The 14,294-nt window shown below is 37.1% G+C and overlaps 1 protein-coding gene across 1 annotated transcript in view; it reads right to left on the bottom strand.

The window, feature by feature from the left end:
- LOC150094861 (monocyte to macrophage differentiation factor 2-like) overlaps window positions 1-14,294 on the bottom strand; it is a 109,679-nt gene that overhangs the window by 77,069 nt on the left and 18,316 nt on the right. Inside the window, exon 2 of the mRNA XM_090411684.1 lies at window positions 12,160-12,241. Coding sequence (XP_090267810.1) covers window positions 12,160-12,237 — 78 coding nt within the window. The 5' untranslated portion in view covers window positions 12,238-12,241. The remainder of the gene's footprint in view (window positions 1-12,159; window positions 12,242-14,294) is intronic.

Genomic DNA, 14,294 nt, shown 5'->3' on the forward strand with positions numbered 1-14,294 from the left:
ATGTCTCACAATCATTTCCTACTCTGCTATTTAGATCCCCAACAAGGACCAACTTTTCCTTTTTCATTGTGTCAGTTGCTTTTTCTAAAGCCTCAAAAAATTCCTCCACTTCTACCTTAGTAGAACCTTCTGTGGGACCATAGGCACAAATAAGTCTCATTGTCCAGTTCCCCATTCTCATATTTGCCCACATTACTCTACTTGAAACTGACTGCCATTCAAGAAGATTAGCCTCGTATTTTGTGTTGAATACTATGGCTACTCCTTCTTTTCCTTGATTGTCATTGCCTGAATATAACATTTTGTATTTATTGCTCAGAAAGATCTCACCAGTTTTGGTCTTTTTTGTTTCAGTTACCCCTATTATGTCGATCTGGTACTTATCTAATTCCTCAGCTAGCTCCATTTCTTTGCCATTCAGGCTTCTTACGTTGATAGTACCGATCTTTAACTCTGATGATGTTGAGTTGGCGTTTGTTTTCAGATTTGTTCCAGTAGCTGACTTTTCGCTGTTCGCCCTGGTTCCCTGGTGAAAACAACGGGGGCCTTGTTTAACCGGGTGACGCCCCAGCCGGCATGAAATTTTGTCATGTTGTACCATCATTTTTTTATTTTGGTTTAACCAATAAGAATACAATTTGGTCGGCTAAATCCCAAATTGCCAGCCCATCCGCGTTCGTTCAGTATCAAAGTAGATACCCAACAGGGTGCACCACGAGAAGGTGAGGATTGGACATTAAGTCAGAAGCCCTGGTCGGTTCTCCGCATTCCTTTAAAGGCTATGTGGAGGCCTCCTCTCAGTTATACAGCTTTGACCCTTAAGCACCCCTTAGAGTAATAATAATAATATCCCAACCAATAAATACCATAGCAGTATTTGCACTGACGTTCTGAAATGTCCAAGGTAGTTCCAACTTATTGTCTTCCATTTCCATATCGATTCCTGTTATAACAACGTCCTTATTGGATGACAGACTCTTATAAAATGGTCATTCATTAACTTTTTTTTTTCTTTTTTTTTTTTTTTTTTTTTTCGGTAACTCCTACCCATGAAAGGTTGTAAATCAATAGCACATTTGTACTGTGGGTGGCTAAAACATTTTTCTTATATTTTTTAAATTAATAAGAAATATTTTTGGAATTTATTACTCTATTTTTTTGCACAATCCAGAAACCTTGGTCCAGAGACCAAACATAACACATTTCCAAGCTATTTCAGCACTCCAATAAGCACGACAACAATCTCAAACTGATGAAATTTATCTCTTACCTAAAGATGAACACAAATATCCATGCACATGGTGAGATCTAAACCTACAGCCTGTTGGTTGGAGAACAAATATGCTAACTGCTCAGTCAACCAAGGCTGGCAGAACCATTTTGTATACTCCTATCAAACTACCATCAGCACTGGTTAAGTTTATCCTTCCATAATCATTCTTCCTTTTTCTTGCCACATAATAAAATAACTCTTTGGGATTTTCTTTGGCCTGCTTGGCTAAATTACTCATAATCTGATTTTGCCTTCCCCTTACCATGTTGTCACCTTTCTTGTTTCACCCTTCTGTTGCATGTGATCTTGCTGGTTACCTTTTTTCCTTATATACCCTCCATAATATTTATTTTATTTATTTGTATTCTTTTCTTTCTTTCTTTCTTTTTTTTTTTTTTTGGTGCGAAATAGAAGCCAGTTGGCCTATTACAGCAATCAACTGTATATTTTGTCCAACTGGCTTCTATTTCACACCAAATTTTGCTTAAAATGAACTGCCATATAGATTTCCTCCTCTTTCAGGATGCAATTCATCAACTATCATCATCAGAAATATTTTCGGGTGAACCTGTCCAGGCTCACCCAAAATATCTTAGAGTGAGCCTGGACAGAAGCCTAACCTATAAAAGCCACATCAACCTGTCCAACTAAATTAAAACGAGAAACAATATCATTACAAGGTGAAATAACCTGGGGTTGTGCTGCAGAAGTCCTAAGGTCATCTCACTAGCCCTTGCATTCTCTGCAGCAGAATATTGTGCCCCTGTCTGGAAAAGAAGTCCACACACTGACATTATAGACACCTAGCTAAACTCTACCATGAGCATAATTAGTGGGATAGTGAGAAGCACCCCTCTCTCCTGGCTGCCTGTCCTATCTAACATTGCTCCACCTAAAGAATTTAATAAAGCAATGAGCAACCCACTCCTGCCCCTACACCAGACTCTCATAAACCCACCTAGTCTTTGCCTAAAATATAGAAAGCCTTTCTGGTCCATGGACAAACTCTCTTCAGCTGCCCTGCCATCAACATCTGACATGTGGAGAGAATATTGGTCCAACAATCTCACAACAAATGGCTTCCTGGTAGAAGATCCCTGTGCTCTGCAGGGTTTTGCTCTTCCTTGGAAGATTTGGTCATCAATCAACAGGATCAGAACTAACCAGGGCAGATGTGGCTACCCCCTACATACTATTCTACATACATATTATTACCTACTGCAAAAATGGAGGCTGTTAGACCGCCCTTATTGTGATTGTTCTCCAGTGGCTCAGAAGATCATTCATATTGTGAACAACTGCCCAAGGCACCAGTTTCACTGGTGGGAGTGGCTTACAGGACATCCACAAGGTGACGGATGAGGCCTTGGGTTGGCTTTCCAGACTGGACATTGACCTGTAGCTGTTCGGTATTCCTTTTGCCATAAGAAAAAAATAAATTTTCTGGTATGCACCCTCAAAGAAGGGGGCAGGGGGGGGTAATACAGGATACTATGACAATAACTATATAATTAAGTTAACATTATTATTAATCTCCTGTCAACAATTTTCTTCCAAATTAGTTCATCACTTGTCAGACTCCAATACTGTTTCATTTTTCTTCCAAGACACTTCTGTGTTGATCTTCACCTAGGATTTTCCTGCCTTCTTGGCATCAATTTGTCTTGCTAATCCTCCTTCTCCTGTTTAAGTGGCACAGATTAGAATCCTATGAAGATATTACAATCTGGCACAAATTCGAAAATACGAGAAGAGCTAATATGAGGTGGTATGGTTGCTTCACCAGAATGGAAGAGAAAGATTTAGCCAAACAAGTGTTTAATGCTCAAGATGGCGGAACAGAGCCCTAGAGGAAGTACAAAATTTAAGTGGACTGATGCAGCTAGAAGTGCTTTAAAAATCCAAAAGATGCATATTAATAATATTTTGTGGAAAATTGCTGATAGAAAGCTAATAATAAGGTAAACTTATTCAAGTAGGACTATCACATCCTCCTCTGTACATCCATTGAAAGTACATATCAGGAATCTGATGATGATTATTCATTCAGAGTTGCTTTGATTATTAATATTTCTGTTGTTCACTCAAAACACATTGCAATGTTTGTGAGAGATCTATGTCATTCGAAGAATTCCATCAAGTGCTGGTAGTACTATTGTAAAATTCTCTGACACTTTTTGGGCATTATATTTAAACTCATCGTAAGTGTCTTTATGGAAAATCAACTCAGTCTGGCTTTAGGTACTCTAGACCAGTGGTTCTCAAATGCAGCTACCAGACACATAACTATCAATTTTTTTTTTTTTTTTATTAAATTTCAATATTACAAAAATTCATTTACATGCAATAAAATACATTTACTTAAAAAAAAAAAAAAAAAAAGGTGTTATTCAACAGTATGAGACATGACTGTTCAGAGTACTGGCATTTTAATAAACATATTCAGCCGGCCTGGTTGGCCGAGTAGTTAGCATATCCGTTCTCCAGCCAAAAGGTTGCAGGTTCAAATCCCATCATGGGCATGGATGTTTGTGATTGTCTGTGAAAATATAGTGGTTGTGGTCAGTGGTAGATGGCATTGGTGTAGAGGATGAAGGTAGTTGCGGTTGGTGGAGTGGTAGAAATGGAGAGTTGTAGAGTAGGTGTCTTCCATCAACGAGTCTTTGGACTCCCTGGAGGTGTTAAGTAATAATTACTATTATTATTACTATTACTATTATTACGGGCAACTCCAGGGAGTCATTAGACTCATCGAGGGAGGCCCCAAATCATATTCATCACAACTATTTGACATTCATACAGTATCTGTCATACCTCGCCTTAAACTCATTCACTGTCACAGCATCCACTACAGACTCAGGGAGCGCATTCCACTCATTCACTACTCTAAAAGTAAAGAACCCAGCTCTAACACCTTTACTAACCACACTTTTGCCCAGTTTCCATGGATGTCCCCTAGTCCTCCCACAACCAGCCCTGTTCTCAAAAATATCTTCTGAATTAATTTTATAGAAACCCTTCAGTAATTTGAATGTCTCAATCATATCTCCCCTCCTCCGCCTATCAACCAATTTTTGCAACCCACAAATCCTCAACCTGTTCTCATACGGTTCATTCCACAGACCTGCTATCATCTTGGTCACTCGCCTCTGGATCCTCTCCACCTCCTCCCCATCAAGAAGAAACCTAGGTGACCAAATCTGAGCACAGTAGTCTAGATGGGGTCTTATCAAGGCTCGATAGAGAGGAACAATAACCTGCTTGTCTCTGCTTGTCAACGTATTCCTCAGCAACCAAGTGATTTGATGAGCTGTTTTGGTCACTTTTGCAATGTGTCCCCTAAATTTCAATTCCTTATCTACCAACACTCCTAAATCTCGTGCCTCATCAACTGGAGCAGGGTTCCACCAATGCAGTAATCTGCCGCCAATCTTTTCACCCCAAAGTGCATAACCTTACATTTTGCCACATTAAACTGACATCCATTCTCCTTAGCCCAGACCTCCAATCTATCCAAATCATCCTGCAAAATTTTGACGTCATCTGCATTCACTATTGCCCTACCCAACTTCGCATCATCCGCAAACAAATGAACTGTTCCTCTCAGATCATTTCCTATATCATTTATGAACAAATTAAACAGCAGTGGTCCAAGAACAGATCCTTGTGGCACACCACTAGTCACAGGCCGTCTTGTGGACTCCACTCCCGAGTAAACCACTCTCTGATATCTCTCCGTCAACCACCCTCCTATCCATCTCACCAACCCCATGTCCATTCCCATATGCTGCAATTTACTGATTAGAATTCCATGTGGAATCCTGTCAAAGGCCTTGGCAAGGTCCAGCAGAATCACCGTAAACCCATTACCCTTATCCAGTTCAGCCGTCACTGTGTTATAATACGTGAGCAAGTTACTGAGGCATGACCTACCCTTCACAAAACCATGCTGTCCCCGATACAGTATCCCATTTTCTTCTATCCAATCTTGTATTTTCCTCTTGACTATTTTCTCTAAGACCTTAACAATGATTCCTGATATGCTAATCGGTCGGTAATTTACAACAGCAGTCTTGGAACCACCTTTATGCAGTGGAACTATTTTCCCCTCTTTCCACCCGCTCGGGAATAACCCAGACCCGAGACTCAAATTAAACAAAATGGTCAAGGGTAGTGACAATTCTTTAGCTGCTTCTCGTACAACACGAGCTGGTATACCATCCAATCCCACAGATGTATTGACATTGAGGTTATGCAATAGACTACTCACCTCCACTTCATTAACCACAATTCCCGTATAATCTACTGGTTTATTCGTTTCTGCAATGTCACCACCTGGATGATATACTTTTGCAAAGTGCTCACTCAGTAACTCAACTATCTCAACTGATTCAGTTACCTCCCTACCATCGGCATTCTTTAAAATCAATCTGCCATGTACATTTTTCCTTTTACTTGCTACATATCTAAAAAACTGTTTAGGATTCTCTTTAGCCTGCATGGCCAATGTTCTTTCGTAATCCTTTTTTGCTTTTCTTACCACACTCGTCACCCTTCTGGCCTGCGCTTTATACTGTTCATGTGCCTGCCGGTCACCCTTCTCCTTAAATTCCCTCCATAGTTGTTTCTTTTTTTGCAACTCAAGCTTAATGGTGTTATTCATCCATTTAACCCCTACTTGATTTATTATTCGGACTCTAGGTATACAGTCAGCCATTGCTTCATGCAAGCACTTCTTAACTACCTCCCAAGCACTATCAACTTCTAGTCCTTGCAGTTGTACATGCCATGGCACTGAACCAATCAAACTCCTAAGCTTGTCATACTTTCCCGCCCGATAATTCCACATGTACCCTGTCTTAATTGAAAATTCTACACCTTTAGCCACCTCCCAAGTTAAGACCCTATGATCACTCTCACCGATTGGTGGCAATGTGGTCATATTTGTTACAGCCAAATCCTCAGATGTAATTACTAGGTCAAGCACTCTCTGACCCCTAGTATTTTCCATTACATGCTGTCGCAGATAGTTATCCCTTAATAACCGCATAAAATCCAGTTCCTTCCTCCCGTGTGTCCTCTCCTCACTCCAATCGATGCGACCATAGTTGAAATCTCCCATAATAATCACCCTCCTTCCACCCATTTCTTCTATTTGCTTGTGCATACTGTCACCACCATCTTTTCCATCACCTGGTCTATAGCAGCACCCAATTGTATATTTAGTTCTGCTAGCCACAATCTCACACCAAATGGCCTCAAATGTGCTCTTTTCTCTATCCTGCAATTCAACTTCTATTCTCCTTGGCTGGAGCTCATCAGCTATCATCAACCATACTCCTCCCCCCATTTTATTCTCTCTGTCATTCCTGAACACACTATACCCATCACATTCAATCCCACTAGTTATATCATCTACAGTCAGCCATGTTTCACTAATACCTATAACCTGTGGTCTGGAAGTGCCAACCATGGCCAAAAACTCTTCCTTCTTGTTCCTAATACTCCTAGTATTAGTGTACATGAATTTAAGACCCCCATTAGCCCCAACCCTACCTTGATGCCTTATATTAACTATCCCACTCTGATTTGTTGTCCTTATTTGCTCTGGCATATTATATTCATTCTTACATTCAACTGCCTCCATAAGGACTGTATCTCTACCCCCCCAAGAAATCTAGTTTCCCTGAATTTGCACATCCACTACATTCAGCAACACTTTCTCAAGTCTTCTTACACCGTAACCATTCAAATGCAAGCCATCCATCTTATATAGATCCTTTCGCCCATCAAACTCACTCCACACATCCACAAATTCCACACCACTCGTCATACATAACCCACGCATAAAGTCATTTGCAATTATAGCCCTCCTTTTAAACATTTCACTGTCATACCGCGGCAAAAGACTAATCATTCTAACTCTCTCACTCTTTTCTTTTGCTACCTCAAACAATTCATTCAGGTCTTCTATCATTTTCATTTTATCTCCTTTCAAATCATTCGTACCTGCCACAACAATCATTTCTTTCACCTTTTCCTTTTGCTCTCTAATAGACGCAGTTACGTCCTTTATGGTCGCACCAGGTTGGTACGATTTTGTCAAATCCTCTACTAACACACCTCGTACTAACGAGTCTCCATACAGCACTCTATCCTTCATTTTGTTCATGTTCACATTCATACGTCTATTTTTCCTGTCATACCTTTTATTATTGGTTGGTTCATTCAGTCTACTTTTGTTCATGCACTCTAGCTGCTGTTTTGCTCTTTCTATTGCACTATTCAACAACGCGATCTCACTCAATGCATCTATCTCATCTTTTTTGTTCTCTGAGAAACCATTTATACTATCATTCACACTTTCTACATTCACACTCTCACAATTTTCATGTACAACCTTGCCGTTTCTTGTCATATCCCTATTTCCTTCATTCTGAAGGTTGATAAAAATATCACACTCACGATCCGAAATACACTTCAATTCCGCATTCTCCCTACATTTTCTACACACATTCAATCCTTTATCATCATCTAACCACACTCCGACCGCACTCCGCAAAGCGTACATTTCACAGCTAGTACACTGACTCATTTCTTTTATGCTACCGTTCTTTGATAACGATGGCGAACCTTCATTACTGGCTGCCATTTTCCTACGCACAGGTGCCATATTTATCTGTAACGTGTTTTGTCAAATTAAACGTTATAACACACCAAAAATAGACGCACTAAAATACGCAAGGCAAACAAAACAAAACTACACAATATTAAGTAATTTGTATCGATAACTGAAAATGATACTTATCTTATCTGGAGCTTGCACGAACACTACTCATTACGAATTCATCTAGCGGTGACTTCCCGACATAGATTATGTTATAAAACACTTTAGTACACTAACCACGTTAATAAAGCTCTAATAATATACCAAAATTAAACACTTAAGTCCATTAAATTGAATCCAAAACACCAATAAATCAACAAAAAACACAAATCTCTCAGGAGCTCTCCGATAGCACGTCCGTTCACCAGCTAGCCTCGATAATATTCAATTTATTTTAAATACCGAAAGAGATTTGCCAATATTTGTTGGTTCTTCTTTTTCTAAGCCAGAGAGGATGCTGATACATGGTCTTAAGCTGAAAGATATGTAGCCCTAAAACTGACTACATGAAAGTTGGATGTAAATATGAATGGTTCACAAGACAATCATGGTCAGTAAACCAAATATTAAAAAAGATTTTGCATTAATGATTCAATGTCGCAGGGGGAATATGAATGAATTGTCATATTTTATAGGAAAGTAATGGTAACTACTGATGTAAACCATTTGTCTAGTGGAACTGTTTATTTCTTTGACTTTTCATGTGTGAATCAGATATTAAAATTAAAAAAATATTTATTTTATTATATATTTCTATTTGGCAGGCCTGTGTAGCTCAAGTGGAAGTGACATATGCATCTAAAGTGCTTGAGTGACCAAAGAAAAACCTAAGTTCAATTGTAGTCACCAATAAGAGGAACTTCTTCTAAGCCTCTCTCTTCAACTGGTTCCCAAGTTAGTCAATCTCTGGCATGCAGAAGCAGGTTTTTGCCTCCTAGAACCTCAATTTTTTTTGTCCTGTAAATTCAAGAAAAGCAACTATAGAATCCATACTGTTTCAGACAGTAACATATTATATTAGGAAAAACAAGATGATGACAGTTGTCTTCCATCTCTTCACCAGATGCTGCTTAAAATTAGTTACAGTCTTTGGCCAGCTATTTTTGATTGCCTACCAGTGGAGATTGAACTCACTCAGTCTCCAAAAACTAGATAGGGCTAAAATGGTCTCACCTACTCCCTATAAGGAAATAAAAGGTGTTAGTGGATTTTATTTTATACTTCTATTCTAGTAGTCCATTATTCTATTTCAATTTTAGTATAGATATAAGAAAAGTTCTGGTAAAAAAAAAAAAGAATAGAAGATGAAATTTCAGAAACTACAGTAGGCATAAGTACTGAAAGTAGTACAAATATTTCACAGATCAAAATGAATCTGAAATTTCCAGAATAAAAAAGAACTTTTGTCAAGAGTGGGGAGAAATGCATTTTAGTTACATTAAATGAAAAAAGAAAAAAAAAAGATGATGTAGCTGAGGCAATTTGCACAGTTCATAAAATAATTACTTATCAAATTAAATCTTACACTATGCAGCATCATTACAAAACTCATGAAGTGAAAGCTAAGAAAAAATGGCTAAGTATACACATTTATAGTGCAAACTTATCAACAATTTTATAAAGGACATGGCTTCTCAAAAGAAATTAATGACTTTTCTCTCAATTATAAATTATATTTAGGGTATTTCAAAGTGAATATTTTAATAGGAAAATATCCCTTTCTCTAAAGGTGAAGTTTTGAAAGCAATGCTATGCTACCAATTATATATTTGGTTTAATCCTTTATCCAAGTGTAAGCAAAGTTTGTACCTGAAGTAGCATAGCCAAGTGAAAAAACTTCCATCAACTATCTCTAATCCAGAGAATTTTAATAATAAGGTTCTGACACCTTTTGGCAACTGGTATATGGTGATATGACTTCTGTATTACTTCCACCTTAGTATCACCACCTCTGGGTCTAGCTCTCACTGACGAGACCTCAATAAAGGCTGTAACCAGCCTGGGTAGTGACCCTTTCCATAATGCACAGCATTATACATACCCATAAGGGTATGTGCTTTGCATTATGGGATACTAAGGTAAGTGATCAGAACTTATACCACCTTTACCACAAGTTACCCCAGTCCTGAAAATACTTCAGGCGCAAACTTTGTTTGCTTACACTTGGATAAAGGATTAAACCAAATATATAATTGGTAGAGTAAATATGACAATTCTAGGAATATATGTCGCAAAGAAATAGAAAAATTCAGAATGCTGCTAATACATATGGTGTCAAAGAGAAGAGAAATCAATAGCAGACTATATTTTATTATGAATGAGAAGCTACAAACTGCTTCTTATACATTAAAAGTTAGAAAACAAGAAACTGAATAGAGATTACAGATCACTGCCTACTACAGCTAAAACAGATATTTCCACCAAACAGACCGCTAAATTAAAAAAGGGATAAGAAACTATGGAATGAAAACTCCAACAAAATTATTAAATGATTTAAGTAAACAAAATTCATAATTAAATTCTTATACTTAAGAAATTAACAAGAAAGATTAATAATTCTCTAGGATGAAATGATCAAAGCATTACAATTATGAAAATCATCAATAAAAAAAAAAAATATGAAAATAAGCAAGAGCATTGAAATATGAATGGCATTCTCAAAGGAGAACTGACAAATACAAATAAAATATTTTGGCTACTTAAGACACTATTTTTATGAAGATGGCACATTAAATAAGAAAACAGATAACAGAAAAAGCAAATCTGGGTGGCAGAGGATCAGATAAATAAGTATGTATGAAATTAAAGATAAATTAGAGGTTAAAATTAGACTAGTGAACAGATGGCAAAACAAAACAATATAGAACAATGCCAGAATCATATTAAAATTAAGATAGCAGAAAAGAGTTGACATAATTCACATTCAAGAATATTTAAATACAGCTAATCTAAAGCAGTATGGTCACTTAAACATAATGGGAGAGGAAAAATTAGCAAAACTACTGCCTGACGAGAGCTTGGTCCACCTTTGCTCTGAGTTGCCTGGTGTTGCACTACCTTACCTTAGTCCTGAAGACATTTTCAGGCACAAACTTTGTTTGCTTACACTTGGATCAAGGATTAAATTAAATTTATTATAGTCTAACCAAGTGAAAAATAAACTTCCAACATCTTTTTCTAAATCCAGAGTAATTCAATATTAAGGTGGTACACCTGCTGGCAACTCCTATAGGTAAATATGACCTCTCCTATTGCTTCTGCCTTAGTATCTCCACGTTTGGGTCTGCCTCCCACTGACAAGACCTCAATAAAGGTTGAAACCGATCTGGGTAGTGGCCCTTCCCGTAATGCATAGCAGTATACATGTCCGCAAGGAGATGTGCTTTGCATTATGGAAGATACTGAGACAAGGAGTGATGAGAGCTTGGTCCATCTTTGCTCTGAGTTGCCTGGTGTTGCACTACCTTACCTCAGTCCTGAAGATATTTTCAGGTGCAAACTTTGTTTGCTTACACTTGGATAAAGGATTAAAATAATCCTTTATCCAAGGATTAGTTTAATTAGTCTAACCAAGTCTTGGATAAAGGATTAAACTAAATTTATTATAGTATAACCAAGTGAAAAATAAACTTCCAACATCTTTCTCTAAATCCAGTGTTATTAAACTTCTTTTATGTTTTTAATTCTTTCTTTATTACTAATCGTTTTAAGTTTTATGTGCTTGTACTGCAAATGTACAACAACAATATATCTATGTATATAAAAATATGAGAGAATGTGCCATGTGAAATGTGTATGTAAGATGTTTAAAATGTAATATTTGCATTTGATTTTTGCAATATTTGCTGTGTTTTTTTAATATAAATACAATAAATATTATAATAATATATGACTATATCTCGATTTTTTTTGAGGGGGGCCATGAAATATTTTAATTTTTCCAAAGGGGGCCCGGACACCCAGAAGTTTGGGAAGCACTAGAAGACTGAAATGTAAAAGCTGAAAAAACGAGAGACCTAACAAATAACTGATCTGATTAGTTTGGAAGAAAGCTGTTCATAGGATGCTAGTAATGATGCAAAGTTAATTATGTAGGACTATCACAGTATCTGGTATTCCCTGACCTTAGGGGACATATCACGAAATAAAACAATTGATGACAAAACAATGTGTGTGTGAGCATACTATCTACACTAATCCAAAACTAACATTCACTTACTCCATGTGTAACCACATTTGCTATGTGTTCTGCCTCTGTTGGAATATATGCTTCATTTCCAGTAGCACGAGGGTTCATAAACCTATTAAAAAAATAATAATAATTAAGAATTATTCAGAATATATTCACTCACACACACACACACACATCATCACCAGTATTTCTAAGAGATGCTTATGCAACCACAACCTTCCAAGTATTCTTGGATTTCATAACCATAATTCTAAGATAAGGTGATTAGCATTGTGCCTATAAGTATACTTTATATATAAATCACAAATGTTCTGCTGGCTGGTTTGCCTGATTTCAGGATCAAAAACACAAATTTCTGGGAGGGAAAAAAACCTGCCGCTTCCACATTTCCACAACTGACTAACTCACTTTCAATTGAAAAACTCTAATAACATTCATTCACATCGTAGACTGGATTCAAACTCATGTCTTTCTAACCAAAAGAGATCATCAAAAATACCTGAGCAATGGAGGCATGTATAGGGGTGTGTGTGTGTGTGTGTGTGTGTGTGAGGGAGAGAGAGAGAGAGAGAGAGAGCTAGTGAGTGTACATACAAAAATATTTGATGCAATGGATTTACTCATCTATCTGGCATATTAGAAGAAACTTAAATGACTAAAACCAAGGGATAAGAGTATATAGAAACTATATTATTTTAAATGCATGACTAGTTTCATCTTCCTAGAAGACTTCGTCAGGTATATAACATGGAAGTGGGGGAAAAAAAAATTGATACAAAATATACATTACTAGAGAACATCTATGAATTAAGTTAAAAATGGAAAGAATTCTGGACTGTTGAGCATGTTAATATGAATATGATCTCATGTAATTCGCAGCCGGATAGCTAAGGAGTAATAATCTGAGAGGTTATAGTTTAGATTAATAGGAAGATGGATCAGAATGAGGACACTTTGTTGATTCAACTATTTGTCTTTCAAGCTCATCACAGCATCTAAAAATGTTTTCTGATTTATTCCAGTTCACTGGGTGAACAGTAGAATCTTCATCTTCAGGATTAACAGAATTAAGAACGTGACTGGATAGAGAGTTCTAGTTCTGCTATAGGTGATGTCTCGCACATATTCCTCTATATGTAGTTCAATGACCAAAATGTTGCAGATAACACACCAGTGACAGTAAACACTGGATATTTTAAGCTATTATGTTTTGGTTTTTCTGTACAAAGCAAGGAACAGAGTTTGGTTAGAGGAGCAAAAGAAGTGTTGATTTTATATTTTTTGAGAATTTTGGCTAATTTGGTGAAACAGAGCTTATATATACTTAAGAGAAATAAAATCTTTCATATCATTTTATGTATTTACATCATTTTATATATCAAGGGTAGCCAACTACATGTCCTTTTGGAGGCAAAATAAATTGGATAAGACTTAGAAGAGCCGCAACCTTTGACCAATAAGGAAGTAAGTGAGTGTGTGCATGACGAGGTTGTAACGAGCTTGCAAGAACTGCTTTGACTAATTACATACCTAATTTTAAGGAGCTCACTAAGAAAACGGATACAAGGAAGGCCTCTACTAGTAAATAAGTAACTAAAATTATTGTGTTGAGACTTTAAAATTATTCTAATCGTTCAAAGTAAACATCATTTAATGTGTTTCGAATTAAACTTTTTTCATTGCAGTAATTCTTATTGACCCTGTTTCCCCCCCCCTCCTCTCTCTTTTTTTTTTTCTTTTTTATTGTCTCCTCTTCTCTTTTTGTTTATTTTTTCCTGATAGATCTTGAAGAGCCGCGTGATGTGTGGACACGAGCCACATGCGGCTTGCGAGCCACGTTGTGACCACCCCTGATATATATATATATATATATATATATATATATATATATAATGATGTAAAAGTTGCCAAAGTGTCTTGTGGATCAAGATGAAGAAAATACATGTGATGACAAAAATCAGGCCTCACTTCTTTGGTATTCATTATCTCAGATATGTTCTTCAATGCATTGCTCGATAGATTTTTTTATGTCTGTCCATTTTAAGATGACCTGCATTTGCCCCATAGCCAGTAACCAGTAGGACAACTGGATATTTAAGTGGGCCATGTTGAGGTTTGGTGGATTGGAGTAGTGATCTCATCTTGCTCAAGAGGCAAATCTG

This window comes from Typopeltis vanoorti, chromosome 21, assembly GCF_054136105.1.
Source record: "Typopeltis vanoorti isolate ZY-2024b chromosome 21, IOZ_Tvanoo_1.0, whole genome shotgun sequence".
In the NCBI taxonomy this organism is placed as follows: domain Eukaryota; kingdom Metazoa; phylum Arthropoda; class Arachnida; order Uropygi; family Thelyphonidae; genus Typopeltis; species Typopeltis vanoorti.